Genomic DNA, 21,097 nt, shown 5'->3' with positions numbered 1-21,097 from the left:
AGATAGATAAAACATTTTAAAGATGTAAAATTTCAGTAAACATCCAGGTAATAATAAATATAAAATATAATAAATGTGACCCAGGACCACAAAATAGCTTTTCTTTGATGTACGGTTTATTATGATCAGACAATATTTGACTGAGAATCTGGAATCTGAGAATGCTAAATACCTCAATATTGAGAAAATTGCATTCGAAGTTGTACAAATAAAGTTCTTAGCAATGCATAATACTAATACAAAAATTAAGGTTTTATATATTTACAGTAGGAAATGTACAAAATATATCCATTTGACATGATCTTTACTTAATATCCTAATGATTTTTTGGCATAAATGAAAAATCGATGATTTTGACCCATTCAATGTATTTTTGGCTACAAATATACCCATGCGACTTCTGATTGGTTTTGTGGGTCAATTTAATTTGTTAATTTGTCGGGGTACTTTAAATTGTATAAAAGAGTTCCACACATTTTTCACTATATTAATGTGAGGATTAAAAATATTTCATAATTTTCTTTTATATAAATCAACTTATTACTTGGTTATAAACAGCCATATGTGACTACATTAAAAAATATATATATTCTTTTTATTAGGCAAACTGTTGGAATGTGTTTTTGTAAGAGAGATTATGTGACTTTCCTGTGTGACCTTTGACCTTTCAGCAGCCCGATCAATGCTAAGAAGGTGAACAGCATGAGCAGTAGCAGTGACTCATATGTGGGCCTTTGGAGGAACTACCTAATCCTCTGCTGCAGTTCTGCCACCTCTTCCACATCTTCATCCTCCTCATCCTCTTCCTCATCAGCCCCTGGCTCTGTACGCTGCTCTCCGCCTGAAACGCTGGCTTCCACCCCAGACAGCGGATACAGCTACGACTCAAAGGTCAGAGGTCAAAGCACCCTACTAACTGTAATGTCAGATATATATATATATATGCACATTGCTTGATTTGGGATACCATATTTGAAACAAGATTGTGTACGTGTGTGTCTTTGCAGATCATTAGCATTCCGTCCCCTTCCTCCTTGTTCAAGCATGTGGGTCCCATGATGCGCTCTGAGAGCATGGACATCACTGAGTCTCTCGTCCTGGGGCTTGGCAGGACCAACCCTGTTGCCTTCAGGTACGTCTTAAGATAACCTGACAAAGTGCAGGAAAACGTAGAAAAAGTGCATACATAATTATATTGTGTGGAATTGCGTTTTAACCCAGTGGTGTGTCTTACAGAGAGCTGTTGGAGGAGTTAAACCCCATCATTAAAGAAGCACTTGAGAGAAGGCCAGAGGTGAGTTCACCACAGTTTGACTCTTGACCCTGTGAAGGAATCCATCCCTGTGAGGATAAATGTTTCAACTAGACAATTTCAATGCAAGCTTTTTGACCATCTATACAAAATAAAGTTGCAAATCTGAACAATTTATTGATCCTTGTGTTGTTGTTTTTTTTTTTTGCAGAACATGAAGCGACGCCGGCGTCGTGACATTCTCAGAGTCCAGCTGGCCCGGATTTTTGAGCTACTGGCCGATTCAGGAGTCATCAGTCAGACGTAGGTCTCACATATACACTTCTGTCGGGGGCAATAAAAATGTATTTTTAAGGTTTAATTAAGGTTTGCACAAAAATATGGTAGTAACACAACTGTATTCAACATTGAGACTTTTTTTCTTGAGCACCAAATCAGCATATTATAGTGATTTCTGAATGATCATGTGACACTGAAGACTGGAATAATGATGCTCAAAATTCTGCTTTAAATGCTGATATATAAGCTTTGCTATCTAAGTAATAAATAGTAGTTTAAAAATGTAATTAAACGGTAAACATTCATTTTAAATTGTACCAATATATCACCATTTTTGTTCTAGATATTTTTTATCAAATAAATGTACAGGCATCATAAGAGAAGTGCTTTCTCCCTGGTTTGACTTATTTAAATGTTAACATTGTCCAACATGCATCACAGGGAAAATGCCATAAACATTTCCATTGCATTCCAAGTAGTATGTTGTGTTTAACAGCATTTTATGATGTTTATGATGTCAAATTATATTTGGAAGTAAATGTCTAACTCCTTTTTTATACTAAGGCAAATTTTGTGTCCTAAACAGTAAGATGTTTGTGTGTTCTCTGCGCAGTGCAAGTGGTGGTCTGGACGGGGAGTCTCACTCTTTAAACAGCACTCTGCTGGAATACGTGGATCTCACCCGACAGCTTCTGGAGGCTGAGAATGACAAAGATTCAGACACACTGAGAGACATCCGCTCTCACTTCAGTGCCCTAGTGGCCAACATCATACAGAATGTACCAGGTACACAGCCACAGAAAATCTTGGTGTTAATAGCCCTTAAAGCAAGTTCACTGATATAACTCTCATGATTGTGTTTCTGCAGTGCATCAGAGGAGGAGTATATTCCCTCAGCAGTCACTGAGACATAGTTTGTTCATGCTCTTCAGTCATTGGGCTGGACCCTTCAGCATCATGTTCACACCTCTGGACCGATACAGCGACCGCAACATGCAGATCAACAGACACCAGTACTGTGCACTAAAGGTACAATCTCACTCAGAAAACACACATTTGCATTCGTGGTCACCACAGATATCACTCTCACAGAGAATACGGTGTATATGATTTGTGTCTGCACAGGCCATGTCTGCGGTGCTGTGTTGTGGTCCGGTGGCTGATAACGTTGGCCTGTCCTCTGATGGGTATCTGTATAAGTGGCTGGACAATATTCTAGACTCTCAAGACCGCAAGGTAAATTCACTTAACTCACATTCTGACATTTGCATCACTAACAAATCGACTTTCATGAACTGTCGCATGGATGCATGTTTGTGCTCAGGTGCATCAGCTGGGTTGTGAGGCCGTGATGTTGTTATTAGAGCTGAACCCAGACCAGAGCAATCTGATGTTTTGGGCGGTGGATCGCTGCTACACTGGCTCACGCAGAGTTGCTTCAGGCTGCTTCAGAGCCATCGCCAATATCTTTCATAACAGGTACGTATTACAATGTTTTTGTGGTAAATGTGATTGAATGTGTCAGTGATTCAGGTTAAATGAATACTGTGTGTTTGTTGTCTCTTGCAGGGATTACCAGTTTGACACTGTGGTTCTGCTGAATCTCATCCTGTTTAAAGCTGCTGACTCTTCCAGAGACATCTATGAGGTCGCCATGCAGCTACTGCAGGTCAGTAGACATTTTTATGCTTTTTTTACGTCCAAGGACACTAAGAGTGTACAATTGTGTAAGTAAAATCATATGTTTTTTATATTAGATCCTGGAGCCCAAACTGTTCCGTTACGCCCATAAACTGGAGATCCAGCGTACCGATGGGGTCTTGTCTCCAGCCTCCCCTCTCCCTCACTTGTACTCGGTGTCCTACTACCAGCTCAGTGAAGAACTGGCCCGAACCTACCCTGAACTCACCCTTCCCATCTTCTCAGGTACATACACAAACAAACATGTACCTTTGTGAAGTTGGCTCCCCATAAAAAGAAACAATCACACAAAGTATCCCGCTATGTTTGTGCAAATTTGTGCTGCAGAAACGATCATTGGTGGTGGTTTGGTGTTTGATATATTAAACTTTTTTTTTTTTGACAACTAATATTGTGATATACTTGAAGTGTTTTAGGCCTGTAACTATAGATAGACAGCTATCAACTCACTATCTGCTGCTGGTCGCTTGGCGTTACTTATAAGAACAACTTGAATTCAACCAAAAGAAATAAAATAAAAATAGACTATATTCCTAAATTAACTTAATAAAGAAATGAAAATCAATTTAACCACTTTCCCATTCAAAATAAAACTTGACTATTTTATCGGCTGAAACAGCAGCTGTTTATAATGGGGAAAGTGAGAAAAGAGTCCAGTCGGACTTGGGCCAAAGAATTCTGATAAGCTGTTGGACAAGGACCTAGATTGGAGGACCGTGCAGGGCTCTACATTATATAGGCTTTTTGTGTTACAGATAGGGTTGGATACCGAACTTGGTACTTTTGAGGGTACTGACCGAATTGCGTTGGTACTAGAAAGTAACGATTCACGTTAAATCGATTGGTGCTAAATTTTTGGTACCTGAGGATACATCTGGACGTATACCCTACAGAGAGAGAAAGAGTTTCATATAATACAACAGACAGCAAAAGCCGAAATTTTCTAAATTGTGGATTGCATTTCGGACGGGATCCCGGAGTCCATTCATAAAAACATAAGTTTCAAAGGTCTGCCTCTTAATTCGAATCGCAATATGAACCACTGTCTTTATTAATATTAGATTATAATATTACTGTTTTTTATTAAATATGAATCCTGCTTGTTCCGCTTGCCTTTGTATGTATGAATGGCGGAAACGCGGTTTTGTTTACTACACAAATACTGAAAAACAGACACTTGCGGTGATTTTTGGCCTATGCATCACATTATATGATGACATGAACACAAAACCTTAATCCCCAGAGCTGCTGTGAGGGTCACTTCGCAAGAATTTTACAGTTTAATTTGAGAAAACTAGCTATAACTATATCATACTTTATACGCACGGAAGCTTCATGGCAACCAGTGAAAATAAAAGTATGGTTTAACATGTAACAGAAATATATTACTCTTGTATTACTATTGTATAGTATAATGTACATCTTTAAGTATTCAATTTTATATCAAATTTAAATAAAAAAATGTAATAATAAAAATTATAACCAGATTAATCACTTAATGTTTTCTACTCAGGGCTGTATTGTTCAAAATATTTATGACTTTTGGATTTTTTTTTTTTTTCATTGCATTAAAGAAGCGTTCATAGTTACATTGTTTCTTTTAACGGCACAAATCGAGCACAACTGCACTGGTTTGAAGAGATTTGGATGGCATGGGGTGGAGAGTGACGTCACTGCCTTGTGTTCTGTTTGTTATTTTAAGAGAGGGAAATTATTTGATGTTCATTTCAATGGTACAAAACAGCACATTGAGCACAAACAAATGACAAATGATTTAAACCAGCTGGGGTAGAGAGTGATGTCACAGCTCCCAAATAAATTTTTGTTACATCTAAGGAAGGAAAATAGTGTGTTTGTTTTAACGGCACAAACCAGCACAAACAAACTGTGCTGATTTGGCCAACATGGGGTGGAGAGTGACATCACACTGTAATTTTTTTTTATATATTTCAAGCACCAAACCAGCACAAACGTTCATTTTGTGAAACAAATCAGCACAAACGTAGCACAATCGAATGGCATCGTTTCGGTAATTGTTTCTTTTTATGGGGTGCCAACTTCACGGAGGTCAAATATGTGTGAATGTAATGCTCAGTAATTTTAACATTGGTAATAACTTCATGTGAGCCAAAAATCCCCCCACCGCATAAACTCTGTAATGGATTTATTTTGTTTTAATCAGAGGTGAGTCAGAGAATCCAGACAGCGCACCCTGGTGGCCGGCAGGTGATGCTGCATTACCTCCTACCCTGGATGAACAACATAGAGCTGGTGGACTTCAAGCCTTCAGCCAGACGTCAAGAGGAGCCTTCGTCAACAGAGGAAGAGGAGGACAGCCATGAGAGAGAGATAATGATGGTGAACAGCCGTCGCTGGCTGAGAGGAGAGGGCTGGGGTTCCCCACATGCCACTACTATGATCCTCAACAACCTCATGTTCATGACTGCAAAGGTAAACTCACACATACTACATTTCGCATCTCTGCTGACTGTAGTACAGGTATGGAAATCTATAGTGACTATACATTTCTATTTCAAACATAATTTGGGAATCATTTTCCATTTAATTTTATAGTTTTATTTTCTAAGAATATATTATTTCAACATATTACTAATATGTATACCCATTTTTAAGGTGATCATTGCATGAATGTTCATATGGTCTTATTTTACAGTATGGGGATGAATTTGCGTGGTCAGAGATTGAGAATGTCTGGACCACTTTAGCTGACAGCTGGCCTAAAAATCTAAAGATCATCCTGCACTTCCTCATCAGCATGTCGGGAGTCAACAGTGAACCAAGTCTCCTGCCTTATGTGAGTGACACCTGTCCTGGCCTGATACTCAATCCCTAAGCAAGATGGGCTGCACTTGTGACTTTGGCCATGTTTCTTCATTACTTGGTTTCTTCCATGCTGTTGTGTTTCTGATTGCGTTTTGTATTATTTTGCAGGTGAAGCGTGTAGTGGTGTATCTAGGCAGGGATAAGACAATGCAGCTCCTGGAGGAGTTAATGTATGAGCTGGACCTTACTGACCCTGTGTCTTCAGCTGTCACTCATATGGATAACCCACCTTACTACCGCATTACTTCTTCTTACAAGATCCCTTCCGTTACATCAGGTACAGTATATATGTGCACTCTAACCACTTTTTTCTCAACATTACCTTGATAAAAATTTGTTTAAGAATCATAAGACGAGTAGGAACCATTTAGGAAACCAAAAATTTACAGAAAAGTTTCTGATAAACAGATGATCTAGGAAGCAATCACGTTTTCACTGTTATTTTGTTGAAATGGTTGGCTCTTTCCAGGAACAGCATCCAGTAGTAACACCATGGTACCTGGACCTGATGGACACCATGAGAGCAAAACCAAAGATTCCAATATGGAGGACAGGTAAACTGATTCTAGATTTAGGAAATGTGTTCCATTTATAAACAAAGAAACATAAGTCGTTACTTTTTACTAATCCTACTAAAAGTAAACCAAGAACCATTTATCAGCTATTGCTAACAGGTTGTTCTTTATGTGTTGCTTGCTCAAAAGTACTAGATGGAGATGTTAAGTGAATGAATGTAACTTCTGTATCTCTGCACAGTTACACTCATCTGGACATCTACACTGGTCTGAACAGTAATCTGAACAGACAGCACCATCGACTGGAGTCCCGTTACAGCAGCAGCTCAGGAGGATCCTATGAGGAGGAGAAGAGTGAGTACATTAACATCACTGTTCTCAAACTTCTGATGTTGCTCCTGCCCTGACCAAAAAAATCTGAAGTATATAGGTATAAAGGTAGAATCCGTGTAAAATTGAATGGGCAGCATTTGCCGTCAAAGGAATAAATTACATTTTAAAAAAATTAATTTTTATAATATTTCAAAGTATTACTGTTCTTCCTGTATTTTGATCAAATAAATGCAGCCTTGGTGAGCATAAGAGACTTTGAAAACAATAAAATATTATAGGTCTCAAAGGTCTCAAAATTTTGAATGGTATTGTATGAACATGTTGTTTCTCTCTGTAGGTGACTCTATGCCTGTCTATGCTAACTGGCGTCTAAAGGTGATGGACCATAACCGGCCAGAGCCCCTCCCATTTCCTCCCACCGGCGGCTGCTGGTCACCACTAGTCGATTACCTGCCTGAGACCACCACACCTGGAGTCGCCCTCCACAGGTGACTCCACATACTCATTTTCCCCTAAATCAGACACTCTGTTGTTTTCCTTGACCTTTGACCGCTGACAACACATTGCCATTTTTTTTAAAGGTGTAACATTGCTGTGATCTTGCTGACCGACCTCATCGTAGACCACGGGGTCAAAGTGGAATGGAACTCATACCTTCACCTGCTGCTGCATGCCATCTTTATAGGTAACACATACACAACTGTACAGTTTATTAATAACCATCACTGGAATGTCCTGACATGCATATTTGTGCTTGTAGGCTTCGACCATCAGCATCCAGAGGTCTATGAGCACTGCAAGCGTTTGCTGCTCCACCTGCTGGTCGTCCAGGGCACCAACAGCAGTGTGCAGTCACTAGCATCTGTACTTCTTCGCAACCGTGAACTGAATGAGCCCCGAGTTCTGACAGTCAAACCCACTCTTCAGGAGTTCAACCTCACAGGTACTTAAAAGCAAATGTGTTTTACAGTATATCTGTCTGCCTCAGTGCTCTTATCCAACGGATTGATAATAGTAATTAAAGGGATAGTTCCCCAAAAAAAGAAAATTTTGTCATTACTCACCCTCATGTCGTTCCAAACCTGTGAGACCTTCGTTCATCTTGGGAATACAAATTAAGATATTTTAGATGAATTCCGAGAGCTCTCTGACCCTCCATATACAGCAAGGATCCTAACACAATCAGCGTCCAGAAAGGTAATCGGGTCATCGTTAAAATAATCCATGTGACATCAGCATTCAACCGTAATATTACGAAGCTACGAGAATACTCTTTATGTGCAAAGAAAGCAAAAACAAAGACTTTATTCAACAGTTCATCTTCTCCGCGTCGCCCTGGAACCATTTTGGAGATTATCACATATGTAAACAACATATGTACGCGGATAAGTTTTTACATTGTTTACCCTTTGATCTGAAAATAAACAGCATATTTGCATACATATGTCGTTTACCTATGTGATGCTCTCCAAAACTGTGCCACGGTGACGTGGAGGAGGCACATTTTTGAATAAAGTCATTATTTGGGGTGGGGGGGTAGGGGGTTGTGCACAAAAAAGTGTTCTTAAAGCTTTGTAAAATTACATTTGAACCACTAAAGTCCGATGGATTATTTGAACGATGTCCTTAATACGTTTCTGGACATTGATCGTGTTAGAATCCTTGCTGTCTATGTGAGGGACCGAGAATTCAACAACGTGTTCTGAAGATGAACGAAGGTCTTACAGGTTTGGAACAACATGAGGGTTAGTAATTAATGATCAAATTTTCATTTTTAGGTGAACTATCCCTTTAATTATAATAATAAGTTATATATTGTAATATAACAGTAATAAATAATTGTGCATTGGTTTGTCTCTTAGGAGTTACAGAGCTGATGCCAGACTTCCAGCCGTCTCCAGTGACAGACTCTGGCCTGAGCTCCAGCTCCACATCCTCTAGTATCAGTCTGGGCAGCTCAGTGCTGCCTCACCTCCCTCCCACTCTCCTTAATGAAGTGGACCTGTCTGCAGAGCAGGACGAGAAGGTCAAAAACCTCATCGAGTTCATTAGCTCAAGGTGAGGGGGCTCTGCAGGCCAGTCTGTCAAATTCCTCCTCTTAGGGTTGTAATTTCATTATCTAAATGCTGAATACATCTAACATTTTAACCAATAACATGCAATCCTGCTTGAGAGTTTTGTATATTCAGGAATGCTGCTGGCACAGAAAGAATTGGGTTACGGAGCCTAATAATGGCTCTAAGATCTCCATCGCGAACCACAAAAATAAATGTTTGCTTTAACTTTAAGACATTTAAAACAGTTATGACAGAAATGTATTCTAATGTCTAGCGTAATGAAATGTACCTATAGTAAAAAATAGTTACAAAAATTTAAAACATTACATTTATTTTATATTTTTTCTAGAGTATACGTTTTGTATTGCTCGAAGGTTAGGGTTATATTTTCATTTAATATTGGCATTTTAACTGATTGATTAAATTGTTAAATATATTAATTTTATTACACACCATTTTTGAGGATAGATTTGTATTAAACTGTAAAACTCAGTATAGAATTATTTAAAAAAACGAACGAGTTGTTTACGTCATGATAAATATCAAAAAACGAGGCCAATTGCTCTGAAAAAATATTGAGTCGCTGCAGATAGAAGTGAATAACATATGTATAAATAAAACGTTTCGTTTTTAGTATTATTAATATTATTTCCTACTGGAATACTTTCTCATAATTGTCTTTGTATAAGAAGATGGGAAGTGTTTTAACATCAAAATACTTTAGATTTAAATAAGTGTTTTTTTTTTGTTTTTTTATAATCAGTGTTGTTTCTGCCTAGTTTCCCTGGATACATATTGAATGTAATTTTTTGTTGTTGTTAAGATATTGTATTTTTTCCTCTGCCTGCAGCCATGTCTAACAGGAGAGGGTATTGTGGCCTTGCATGTGTGTGTGTGTGTGTGTGCTCAATCTGTGTGAATGTTTGATTCGGAGTGGTTTTTACTTAATGGTTGTTCAATGAGAGTTGTGTGAGACTGTTTTGCCTTTGTTCTATGTTAGATATTTCCTGTTGTGTCAATTCTTTTCTTTTAATTGGTTGGCTCGTAGGAAACGTGGCCCACTGTGGAACCATGAAGACGTCTCTCCCAAAAAACCCAACATCAAGAGTGCTGATCAGCTTAGTGTATTCCTCCGCCATGTTGTCAACGTCTTCAAACAGACACCATCCGGTAAGACACCATTTTTGCTTAGTTCACTGCACTGTAGAGGACCAACTTCCATATGAAGGAATGCTTATTTACTTCTTTAGGAGAACTGAAATGTTTGGGCTGTGGTTGTGATGGGTTCTTGTGCTGCATGTTTGATCAGGTTACCAGTTGGAGCAGGAACTGAGTGAAGTTGCTCTGCAGACAGCTCTGTCCTGCTCATCGCGGCATTACGCTGGTCGCTCTTTTCAGATCTTCAGAGCACTGAAACAGCCGCTCACAGCCTCCACACTGTCAGACGTGCTTTCTCGTCTGGTAGAGACTGTGGGAGATCCAGGGGAAGAGGCTCAGGTATGTAGAAATGTCCCAGTCTTCCAGAAGTACTGATAAGAAAGCTACAGCAGGCGTCAACAATGAGGATTTTTTTCTTCTGATCTGATCGGGCCAGTACTTGAGTTTTACTTGCCCTACCAGTGTACTTGGCCCTTAGTAGTAATTTTAGGCAATATGTGTGTGCGTGTGTGTGCAAAACGTGCATTGAGTAGGGTCTTCACCTTTAATCAAAAATGCATGCAATAATATATATATATATATATATATATATATATATATATATATATATATATATATATATATATATATATATGTATATATGTATATATATATATATATATATGTATATATGTATATATATATATATATATATGTATATATGTATATATATATATATATATATGTATATATGTATATATATATATATATGTGTATATATGTGTATATATATATATATATATATATGTATATGTATATATGTATATGTATATGTGTATATGTATATGTATATATATATATATGTGTATATATATATATATATATAATGTTTCCGGTCATACAAGACTGACAAATGTCAAGACCCTACTCAGTGCATGTTTTGCAAGATTCCCCTTTCTGTCAAACATATTTTATTGGACTGTTTAATGTATGTATAAAACTATTTTATGAAGTGGACTCACTTAAAGAGTTATAAAAAGTTTTATAATTATAGTATATAAATATAATTTTATAAAGTTTTAGAATTTGTGTGTGTGTGTATAGACTACAATAAAATACAATATATATTTTTTTATTTTTGCTAAGCTTTCTCTTTATTAAATAACCTAATTTATTTAATACAATTACAAATTATTAAAAATGTTTATTTAAACGGTATTTTTCTAATGAAAATAACAAATAATTAAAAAAATACTTTTCTGCCATATTTGTGTCATATAAAAAATTAAAGTATATAAGTAGTTCCAAGATTCATTCTTACAATTTCATCAAAACATCATCTACTTTAGATTCGACTTTATTTCAGACTTAAATCAGTGTGCATGTTGACCCAATCAGACATGTGTCCAAATCCTGTGACCAAATCCTGGTCTCTTACCAGTCATAGTCAAACATTTCATCCGTCTCTTGCAGGGTTTTGTTATCGAGTTACTGTTGACACTAGAGGCTGGTATAGACACTCTTGCTGAAACAATGAAGGGCTACGACCTTCTCACTGCACTCTCACAGTAAGACATGCTCTGCTAAAACGAAACATAAAAATCGTTATTTCTCCTCTTACAGAATTTTTTTTTTTTTTTACCCAAATAAACCTGAGAATCTGTCTCCACCTCTGTAGGGCCTCCCATGATCCTCTGCAGGGCACCAAATTTGCCAATAACAGGAAAAGTACTGGTCAGCTGAACCTGGGCAGTGGAAGTTTCTTGCATGTCCATTACAGCCACGCTCGAAGCAACTCGCTCCGTGCCAGTCTGATGGGTGAACGCCTGGGAGACCGTCACCGCAGCAATACCCTCGATGTAGCCGACCGACTGGGTGGCAGCCACGGAAATCTAGCCCGCACGCGGAGCTTATCATCATTACGAGAGGATGGTGTTCGTGGCGATGTAGGAGGAGGAGGTGGGGGAGGACCTGGAGGAGGATCTGGTGAGGTGGTGCCACCAACCGACCCCACCCACCTGATGGCGACGGTCTTCTGGATCGCAACGTCGCTGCTGGAGTCCGATTATGAGTTTGAGTACTTGCTGGCACTCAGGCTGCTGAACCGACTGCTGGCCCAGATGCCCCTGGAGAAGCCGGACAGCAGAGAGAAGCTGGAGAGAGTGCAGGCCAAACTGAAGTGGTACAACTTCCCCGGCCTGCTGACGCTCTTCCTGAAGGGTTTCACTTCAGCTGCAACCCAGGAGCTCACGATTCACCTCCTCAGTAAACTCATCACTGTGTCCCGACACACACTCATAGACCCCTCACAGCAAGCAGGTGCGCCAATGGCTCAATATCAAGATCTGTCTCAGTAATTTAGGGTGTATCCACATATATTTATTTTCTGAACCTATTTCCTGTCAGGTTTTCCTCTGAATATCCTGTGCCTGCTTCCACACCTGGTCCAGCACTTTGACAACCCCACAGGGTTCTGTAAGGAGACTGCTGATCGGATCGCTAAAGTGTGTGCTGAAGAAAAGTCCGCCACACTGGCCAACCTGGCACACATGATGAGCTTGTACTCAACGCACAGTTACTCGAGAGACAGCACCAACTGGATCAACGTGGTGTGCCGCTACTTGCACGACTCCTTCTCTGAAATAACCTTTAACCTGGTCACATACCTAGCTGAGGTAAATTTGAATGAGTTTGATTGACACATTAACTCGTACAGTTGGATTCAATAAGTTTTAAAGTTTTTCAGACAGCAATAAATAACTGAAAACACATTTCTATATTTGCACACTTAACAAGACTGCAACAGAATGATGACGTCTCAAGCCACATTTTTCTGTCATATAATTTGGTGCTGAAGTGTATATGTGTGTATATATAATCTCTTGCCGTTTGACCTCCTCTGTTTCAGCTATTGGAGAAGGGCCTGAACAGCATGCAGCAGTCTTTGCTACAGATCATCTACAGTCTACTGAGTCACATTGATCTGTCTGCTGCTCCTGTCAAGCAGTTCAATTTGGAAATCATGAAGATCATTGGCAAATATGTACAGGTCTGTGTACAGCGGTGTACTCTTTCCGTTGTCTACACTCAGAACATCAGTCCCTCTAATGGTTTGTTTTAGTATGCCTGTCCCATTTCAAGAGATTGTGAAGACAGAGCATTCCATGTGTATTTGAATTCCTTTATCTGTTCTCCATTGCCTGTGGGTGTGTTTATAGTAATGGACAGTGGATTTTGCTGTAGTATGTGTCTGTGTGTATGAAAGGTCTGGAAGCTGTTTGTTTTGTGAGGCACTTTTAAGGAACTATAAGCTGCATCATCACTTTCCTCCTCTGTGGTCTTTACCTAAGCTTTTCATCTCACGAGTCTCTAAAGGATAAATCAGAAAAAAAAAAGAATGACAAATGGCTCAAGTGTTTGTTGTGTCTGTGCGTTGCTACAGAGCCCGTACTGGAAGGAGGCCCAGAACATTCTGAAGTTAGTGGTGTCCCGCTCTGCGAGTCTGGTGGTTCCTGATGAGGTGCAGCGCTCCTACAGCACAGAGTCCACCGGCTCCCCGGAGATCGCTTTCACTCGCATATTCAACAACTCCTCTAAAGAACTGCCAGGAAAAACGCTGGACTTCCACTTTGACATCTCAGAGGTGCTTGGCCTGCCGCCTTCTCTGTCTTCAGTCACTTTTATTTTGTTTATTGTTCAAAGGTTTAATATCAGTAAGATTTTTTTAATTAAGTTAATACTTTTATTCAGCAAGGATCAAAAGTGACAGTAATGTTACAAAGGATTTCTATTCCAAATAAATGCTGTTTGAAATTTCTGGAAATCAGCATATTAGAATGATACATTTTCAAACTTTTTTTATAAGCTCATCATTGTATCTTTTTTCACATTGTTTTTACCATTTGACCCACAGACGCCTATTATAGGTCACAAGTATGGAGACCAACGAAGTGCAGCGGGGCGTAATGGAAAACCGCAGGTAATTGCCGTGACAAGAAGCACCTCCTCTACTTCCTCTGGCTCCAATTCAAATGGGCTGGTGCCAGTCAGCTGGAAGAGGCCACAGCTCTCACAGGTATTGTGAAAATCTGTCAATTCTTAATTAACCAACTGCAGCTTTAATTGCTTTTTTATTTAAACTCTTATTTCCATGGTGATATTTGTCGTTATCTGCTTCCAGAGAAGAACACGGGAGAAACTGATGAACGTCCTGTCTCTGTGCGGTCCAGAGTCTGGCATGCCTAAAAACCCCTCTGTAAGTTTTCCTTCTTGTGTTCAGAACATTATCAGGTTGCATAGTTTTAGCAATGGCTAAGTACACCTCTTTTCTGTAGGTGGTGTTCTCTTCAAATGAGGATTTAGATGCAGGTGACCAACAGACCAGTCTGATCCCCACTGTAGAGGAAGTGACACGGGAGGAGGAAGCGCAAGCAGAAGATGCAGGAAGCGAACAGCAGTTTGGTGTCTTCAAGGACTTCGACTTCCTGGATGTTGAGTTGGAGGATGGAGAGGTGAGCACTGATGCTCTTGGCATGTTGCCACATATTTTGATAACTAACAAACAATCCTCAAAGTCTTTTCTCTTGCAAGCATATCAGAACTGATTCATGTTTCATCCTTAACAAAGAGAGAGTCTATGTGTGTTTGTATTTCTCTGACATCACCTGTGTCTGTTTGTGTGCCTCCACATTATCTCCGTCTTAACTCCCCCTAACACTCTTGTTATCTTTTTTCCTCTTTTGCGTCCAGGAGCTTCAGGTAAGTTTTAAGCAGTGTTCAGGGAAACGTTTGTGTTTTATTCTATAATTGACTGGACTCATCATTTATTAAAAATTTTGTCAATTCAGAAATGTAATTGTGATTCCCGCTAGTCAATCAAGTGGGTTTGTTTTTATACTTGTATCTATTGAGTTTCACAAGTACAACAATAAACAATTTTAATTCAAAATAGAACATAAATATTGTATATACGATTTAGAAATTGAATTGGTTATTGTTGTGTTGTTTCCCATGTTCACTGACCCCACTGTGCCCTGTGGTTGTGTGTGTCGTGTCGTGATTTGTCTGTTGTATTCATTTTTATTTCTTATCCTTTATTTTCTCTATAATTCACACAGCTTGCAGCTAACAGTTGAAGTGCTTTGCTCTTATTGGCTTTCTGCTGTTCCACCTGCAGGGGGAGAGCATGGACAACTTCAACTGGGGTGTGAGGCGTCGCTCTCTGGACAGCATTGAAAAAGGTGACACCCCATCCCTGCAGGACTGCCAGTATTCCGGCAGCACACCCAGTCTCATCCAGCCGGAGGACACCGATGAGTCATCTGAGGAGGAGGTACTGAGCGCTAGCCAGATTCTCACCCGCTCCAACCTCGTAAGTCCCCTCTCCTCTGGGCCCCCTCCACACAGGGGGTGCCGGCATGGTGTGTCTGTGTGCCAAATTGGGCTTAGAAGCTGCCACGGCCTATATAGACGGGGTTAGATGCTTGCTTTCTGCATAACCCACACTTCCAGTGTGTTTGGACAAGTGCCCTCCGCACTTATCCCTGCTGCCAAGCCAACTATTCATTTTTAGTACTCCAAAACCTTTCTTTGACCCTAAATTCCATTTTGTTGCATTATTTGTTTTGGGTAAGTATGGTGAAGGGGACCCATTTTTCTGTCTCTTTTATTAGCCAGAGTAACTTCAATCAATTGGAGTGGTTTTGCTTTCTTATACTAACTTTGCCAAAGTTGTTTAGACCCTTGACAGCATGATCTCATTTAGAGGCCCACACAGAATCTGCACACACACAACTCTGCAGAATTCCACTGGACTGAAGCATTAATCATTTATACATTTAGATGTCTTGTGTTTTTATTAATTATGTGTATAATTTGATTATACTTTTAGCTTGAAACAAGAAGAGGCATTGTACACTTGCCGGCTAAAGATTATCAACTAACATACTTTCAGCTCGTTCTAAATACAATAAACTCACAGAGAAACAGTCAGGTAATCAGGATCTGTGCCCATCTAGCTTTGATCTTTTTTGTGAAATTCTGTGAAATATTACGTGAAATTAGTTATAGCATGTTTTTTCCCTCAAAAATCAACTAAATATGCATAGAAGAAACAGCATATTCCTTGTGGGCCTTCTCATTACTTAAATGGATTCAAATAGTTTTTCTGCATGAATGTTTTTACGTAAACTTTTTTTTTTTTTTTTTACATTTCAAGCCTCTAATAAGTTTTTGCACCCTTCTGCTTGCTATGGGGCATGAGCTACTAAACAGAGCTTAAGAAAGCCGATTGTTTAAATGCAGTTGAGTGAAAGTCATTTTCCTCTTCCTGTTTTTGTCTTTCTTCCTACGCTGATTTAAAAAGACTGAAAGTTTAAAATGTAATTGGTCTTGCCAGGCTCACACTATTTTTCTGGCATGTTGCATGTTGTCATGATACAAGACAAATTAATTATTAAGAAGTACAAAACTCTTTTTCATTGATCCGTTATATGTGCCTGCAGCATAACACTTACTTTAAGGCAGAGAATTCTACAGCAGATACATCATGCTTCATTTTTTGCTAAATATTGGTTCATTTTTCTTTTTTACACAGCTTAATAGTGATTCAGCGACCGATGATGCCATATCCAATCATATGGATTCCCTCCAGCAGTCGCAAGAGTCCTCTAGTAGTGTCCTGACAGAAGATACCACGCCCACCCCTCCGCTGCCCCGCCCAGACAGCCCCACCCATGAGACCGCCCACTCTGACAGCAATAGCAGCCAGCTGCCTGAGGTGGGATCAATCAGGAGTCTCAATAAATTGTGGTGCACGGGTGCTATTTAGCCATTTGCTTTTTGCTCTCTTGTGGAGTCAACTGGTGCTGTTTTCTCACCTATCAATTTCCCAAAAATGTCAGTGTCAAGCTTTTAATGTCGACTTTGCTGCTAAAGTGTTTCCGGAAAGTGTTGCATTTTCAATACTGAGCACTATCTGTTTTCTCTGCCAGAATACTGGCTCATGTTCTCTTTTCCTCTCACTGGGTGTTGCTTTATTGGATGCTTGTCATTAGATAATGATTGACTGCTATTAGGGTGGGGCTTGCTTGCCTGCTTGATTTTTGATTGTGGGGGAGAGATTATCAAAGGCAAACATACACCTCAGGCCTGCTGTGCTAGAACTACCTAAAATTTGGTCCCAGAAAGTTTGAAAAACACAGACGTTAACACGATTTAGGCTCTGACGAAGACTACTCACTTCTATCCATGGACCTGCAACCTCATTGTGAGTATTAGTGAAAACCCACCATTCTACGAAATTTGTAAGGTAGAATCCCCAAACATTTTTTTTTTTTCTCGATGGAACACAATTAAGGAAATTTTGAAGAAAGTTCATGCTGATTTTTTCCATAGAATGAAAGCAGTGACCTCGTACTGTTTGTGTTTCAGTGTCATGCTTTTTTGAACAGCGTGAATATGTGGCAATACATTTTTGGCTGAACTATCCCTTTAAATAAAATAGCATGCGGTAGTTATCAAGTTAAACAAAGGCACAGCCCGACTGAGAGAACATTAAAGACCGCTAACAGGCTTTAGCCAGCCATGTTACTAACACTGTAACTTAACTAACTGCTGATAACTGATGTTTTTTTCCCAGTTTGTTTTGTTGATGTTTAAATGACACCGTTCTATTGTAGAAAAATGTAATTTTTAGGATGTTCCCCCAGGTCAAGCTTTATACATACAACCATCACTGGTCAGATGAAAATGAAACTTTATGTCCCTTGGTTACAATTCATAGCAGAATACTCCTGTTGATGTTATTGAATGAACAACTTTTGATCAAGACCAGTTGAGTCCAGTCCAGTCCAGTCATACCTCAATATCAACTCAAGGGCATCTCGCACGTCATTCTCCAGCTCTTAGTGTAATGAGTCCAGATAAAACCATCGATAGTCTTACTCATCTGCTTGGCCACCACAGCCAAGAATGCCTAAAAGCTTTCTCTAATACCGCCTCTACTTTGGCTCCACGCCATCCTCCCTTCTTCTGTTAATGCATTAGACTCATAAATAGACAAGAGGAGGAGGAGAAGAAAAAAAGAAACTCAAGTTTGTTCAAATAGATGTTCTCCTTTCTCCTTAAAGTATTTTTGAATAAAACATGAGTCTGAGATGGAACGGTTTGTTCTTAGATTTTTTTTTCCATCATTCCTGTTGTGTCCTGGAATTTAACTTAATAATAACATTCATCATACATCTCAAAGATCTTGACTTCTACAGACATTGAGCTCATGTGACATTATCAACTATTGCATCGGTTGTTTGATTGGTTGAAGTTTGAACTTTCAGCTAATCAATTGTAAGTAGTGACCGACCAATATATTGCCAATATTTGGCATTTTCGGTTAATCTGCATAAGTTTGGCTCTGTCTGAAGCAATACTTTTGTCCAAGTTCATACGGTGCATTTTATGTAAAGTATATAAAAACTTGAATTGCAGCATGTTATTTACTATTTTTAAATTAAATGCTGTGATATCTAACATACCTGCGAACCTACAAAGTATCCATGTGAGACTCGGGGGAAAGATGTTTCTCCATGATTTTGATTGATTTAATTGTCAGCCGCTTTTTAGCTCAGTGCATTTATGTGATTTATCTATGGAAATACAGTGGTCCATTTATTTAGATCCTCTGAACAGGTTTATTCCTCAGCTGGTCACATTTGCATCGTAAGTCAATGGTGAAAGATAGCCCAGTACCATTATTGATTTTTCCTCTCATAAAAGAAGCAGCGAACATGTATAGCGAGGCTATTTTGTGATTGGTGGTGCTAAAGAGTCTCTTGGTGATGTTCACTCTAAGTGTAATGTTCACCACCTAGCCTGAACGCTGACCCAAATAAATAGACCTTTCTGTTTCAGTAAAAATAAATACAGTTTCTACAGCAACAGTTGTGGAGTGTTGTGCTTAGTGCACACAAAATAATTCAAAGATTTAGTTTTTGTGTATTATTATTACAGTATAAAGCACTCGGAAGAGGTATTATTCAAAATACATGTTGCCCTCTTTGCCTCAGTCCTGACTTCCATTTACTGTCATGTTCACAATTGCAGGATGCCAGTGTAACTGCAGCAGATGAATTGAGCAGCAGTGTCAGTGAGGATACGGGGTTTGGCAGTGCTCCTCCTTTACCCTCTGACCCCCCCGAACTCTGTGACTTACCTGACTCCCAGGACCCCACTGACGACCTGGACCCAGCGCCCCCTCCGCCACCAGCTGTGGACAGCCCGCCTGGATCCCTCTATGATGATGAGGCGTTGCTGCCACCCCCTGTCATAGACTCCACCTCGGACTCCATGTGTGAGGAGGAGACCGTTCTGCCCCGTGCTCTGGACTCGGCGCCCGATTCAGTATGTGAGGAGGACGTGACACTGGCTCTGAAAGAGCTAGATGATAGGTGCGAGGAAGAAGAGGCAGATTTTTTCGGCATATCCAGGTTGGTCTGTGATTTCTGTAGTAATCATTCACAGGGTTGAAAGTTCATCAGTCACGGCTCTGTTCCTTGTTATGTACTACCAACATAGACTGCTACATTTAAGGCAGCATTCTAACCAAGGTGCATTTACACAACTTTTTCCTCTCATATAAAGCACAACATATGAAATGATCAGTTATGAAATATACACTCAAAGGCTGCCCAGATGCCTTTTAATTCTCTATTATTTGTAAAAACTTTTGTCACCTAATATGCTCTCAAAACGTTATGAGAGAGCAGTAGAATTAAAACAACACAAATGGCAAAAGGTTTGTTAAAAATTTATTTATGTAGCCTACATTCAAAAGTTTGGGGTTTGATGAAATCCAACGGGATTGTCACCTCGGGTCGACAGCATCGGACCATAAAGCTGCACTGGAACACATCGCTCAGACTACAGCTGACGGTAAACTAACATGTGCGTTCTGCACGTGCATGAGAGCTGTTCATATCAAGAGCTGTTAATAGTATATATTCGTCATTCAAAAGAAGAAACCGAAACAAAGATATACGAAAAAACACAGATATATGAAATGTAAACAAAGCAGTGCTTACTTACCGTTTTAAATATCAGTGACGTTGATAACTTTAATCATTTTAAGCAGCTCATGTTGTTATGAAAATAATTGCGTATTAGAATGATTGGAAAAGATCACATAACATTTAAAACAGCCTTCATTCACATGCTTGTTTTCATCTCTTTTGCTTTAATTCTCGGGCACAGACTCATTCGCTAAACTGAACATCCAATCAGAGCTCTCACTCTTGAGGCGACATACCAAAACAAACTAGCACGACCATCGCTCGATGTGTCCCGGGTTTAAGATTTGTTTGATCAGAAATACAGTCAAAACAGTATGTTTTAAAATGTAATTTATCTAAATAAAATATCTGTGGTGGCGAAACTACTTTTTTCCTTTTTTGAGGAAACCATGATAATTTAAATAGGAGATTCCAAAGAACAGCATTTATTTGAAACAGAAATCTTTTGTAACATTATACATGTATTTACTCTCACTTATGATCGATAAGTGTTAATTTCTTTAAAAAAAAATCAGTTACCCTAAACTTTTAAAAGGTGCTGTAAATATCCAAAATATAAATTGTTGTTTTCAGATATCCATCCAAATTTTTATTTCACTTTTCACATAAACATAATTTTTCAAATTGACTGCAGATTTATTTGACCTTTTGATATCATAACAGTAGATGGTGTGAGGCAAACCTGTGTGAAGTCATGTGTTTATATGTAAATAATATAGGAGATTTTGACTGATCATTCAGATTAACATTAACACTGCAAATACATTGTGGTCATATTCTTTTCTGACTTCCTCCAAATGTGATCTGAGTGAACATGTTACAAAACATTTTGGACCCCTTTTACAGCTGTGCATAACACTGTTCACTTTGGATCTTTAGACTTCTTTTGCTCGTAGTCGGTACTGTATGGAGTTA

General features: G+C 39.1%; 1 protein-coding gene across 1 annotated transcript in view; it reads left to right on the top strand.

The window, feature by feature from the left end:
• LOC113037935 (protein furry homolog-like) overlaps positions 1 to 21,097 on the top strand; it is a 114,249-nt gene that overhangs the window by 39,664 nt on the left and 53,488 nt on the right. The window contains exons 24-56 of the mRNA XM_026195249.1: positions 672 to 891; positions 1,008 to 1,132; positions 1,237 to 1,294; positions 1,464 to 1,555; positions 2,145 to 2,317; positions 2,400 to 2,560; positions 2,657 to 2,767; positions 2,856 to 3,010; positions 3,101 to 3,200; positions 3,289 to 3,457; positions 5,415 to 5,683; positions 5,907 to 6,047; positions 6,185 to 6,353; positions 6,546 to 6,630; positions 6,833 to 6,945; positions 7,262 to 7,412; positions 7,506 to 7,609; positions 7,685 to 7,867; positions 8,787 to 8,982; positions 10,030 to 10,151; positions 10,291 to 10,478; positions 11,592 to 11,686; positions 11,797 to 12,437; positions 12,525 to 12,793; positions 13,027 to 13,167; positions 13,561 to 13,761; positions 14,032 to 14,193; positions 14,299 to 14,373; positions 14,453 to 14,629; positions 14,868 to 14,876; positions 15,295 to 15,489; positions 16,714 to 16,896; positions 19,218 to 19,600. Of these exons, the coding sequence (XP_026051034.1) occupies positions 672 to 891; positions 1,008 to 1,132; positions 1,237 to 1,294; positions 1,464 to 1,555; positions 2,145 to 2,317; positions 2,400 to 2,560; positions 2,657 to 2,767; positions 2,856 to 3,010; positions 3,101 to 3,200; positions 3,289 to 3,457; positions 5,415 to 5,683; positions 5,907 to 6,047; positions 6,185 to 6,353; positions 6,546 to 6,630; positions 6,833 to 6,945; positions 7,262 to 7,412; positions 7,506 to 7,609; positions 7,685 to 7,867; positions 8,787 to 8,982; positions 10,030 to 10,151; positions 10,291 to 10,478; positions 11,592 to 11,686; positions 11,797 to 12,437; positions 12,525 to 12,793; positions 13,027 to 13,167; positions 13,561 to 13,761; positions 14,032 to 14,193; positions 14,299 to 14,373; positions 14,453 to 14,629; positions 14,868 to 14,876; positions 15,295 to 15,489; positions 16,714 to 16,896; positions 19,218 to 19,600 (5,616 nt within the window). The remainder of the gene's footprint in view (positions 1 to 671; positions 892 to 1,007; positions 1,133 to 1,236; positions 1,295 to 1,463; positions 1,556 to 2,144; positions 2,318 to 2,399; positions 2,561 to 2,656; positions 2,768 to 2,855; positions 3,011 to 3,100; positions 3,201 to 3,288; positions 3,458 to 5,414; positions 5,684 to 5,906; positions 6,048 to 6,184; positions 6,354 to 6,545; positions 6,631 to 6,832; positions 6,946 to 7,261; positions 7,413 to 7,505; positions 7,610 to 7,684; positions 7,868 to 8,786; positions 8,983 to 10,029; positions 10,152 to 10,290; positions 10,479 to 11,591; positions 11,687 to 11,796; positions 12,438 to 12,524; positions 12,794 to 13,026; positions 13,168 to 13,560; positions 13,762 to 14,031; positions 14,194 to 14,298; positions 14,374 to 14,452; positions 14,630 to 14,867; positions 14,877 to 15,294; positions 15,490 to 16,713; positions 16,897 to 19,217; positions 19,601 to 21,097) is intronic.

This window comes from Carassius auratus, chromosome 20 (assembly GCF_003368295.1).
Source record: "Carassius auratus strain Wakin chromosome 20, ASM336829v1, whole genome shotgun sequence".
Classification (NCBI taxonomy): Eukaryota; Metazoa; Chordata; class Actinopteri; order Cypriniformes; family Cyprinidae; genus Carassius; species Carassius auratus.
This window is presented reverse-complemented; position numbering and strand designations above follow the sequence as displayed.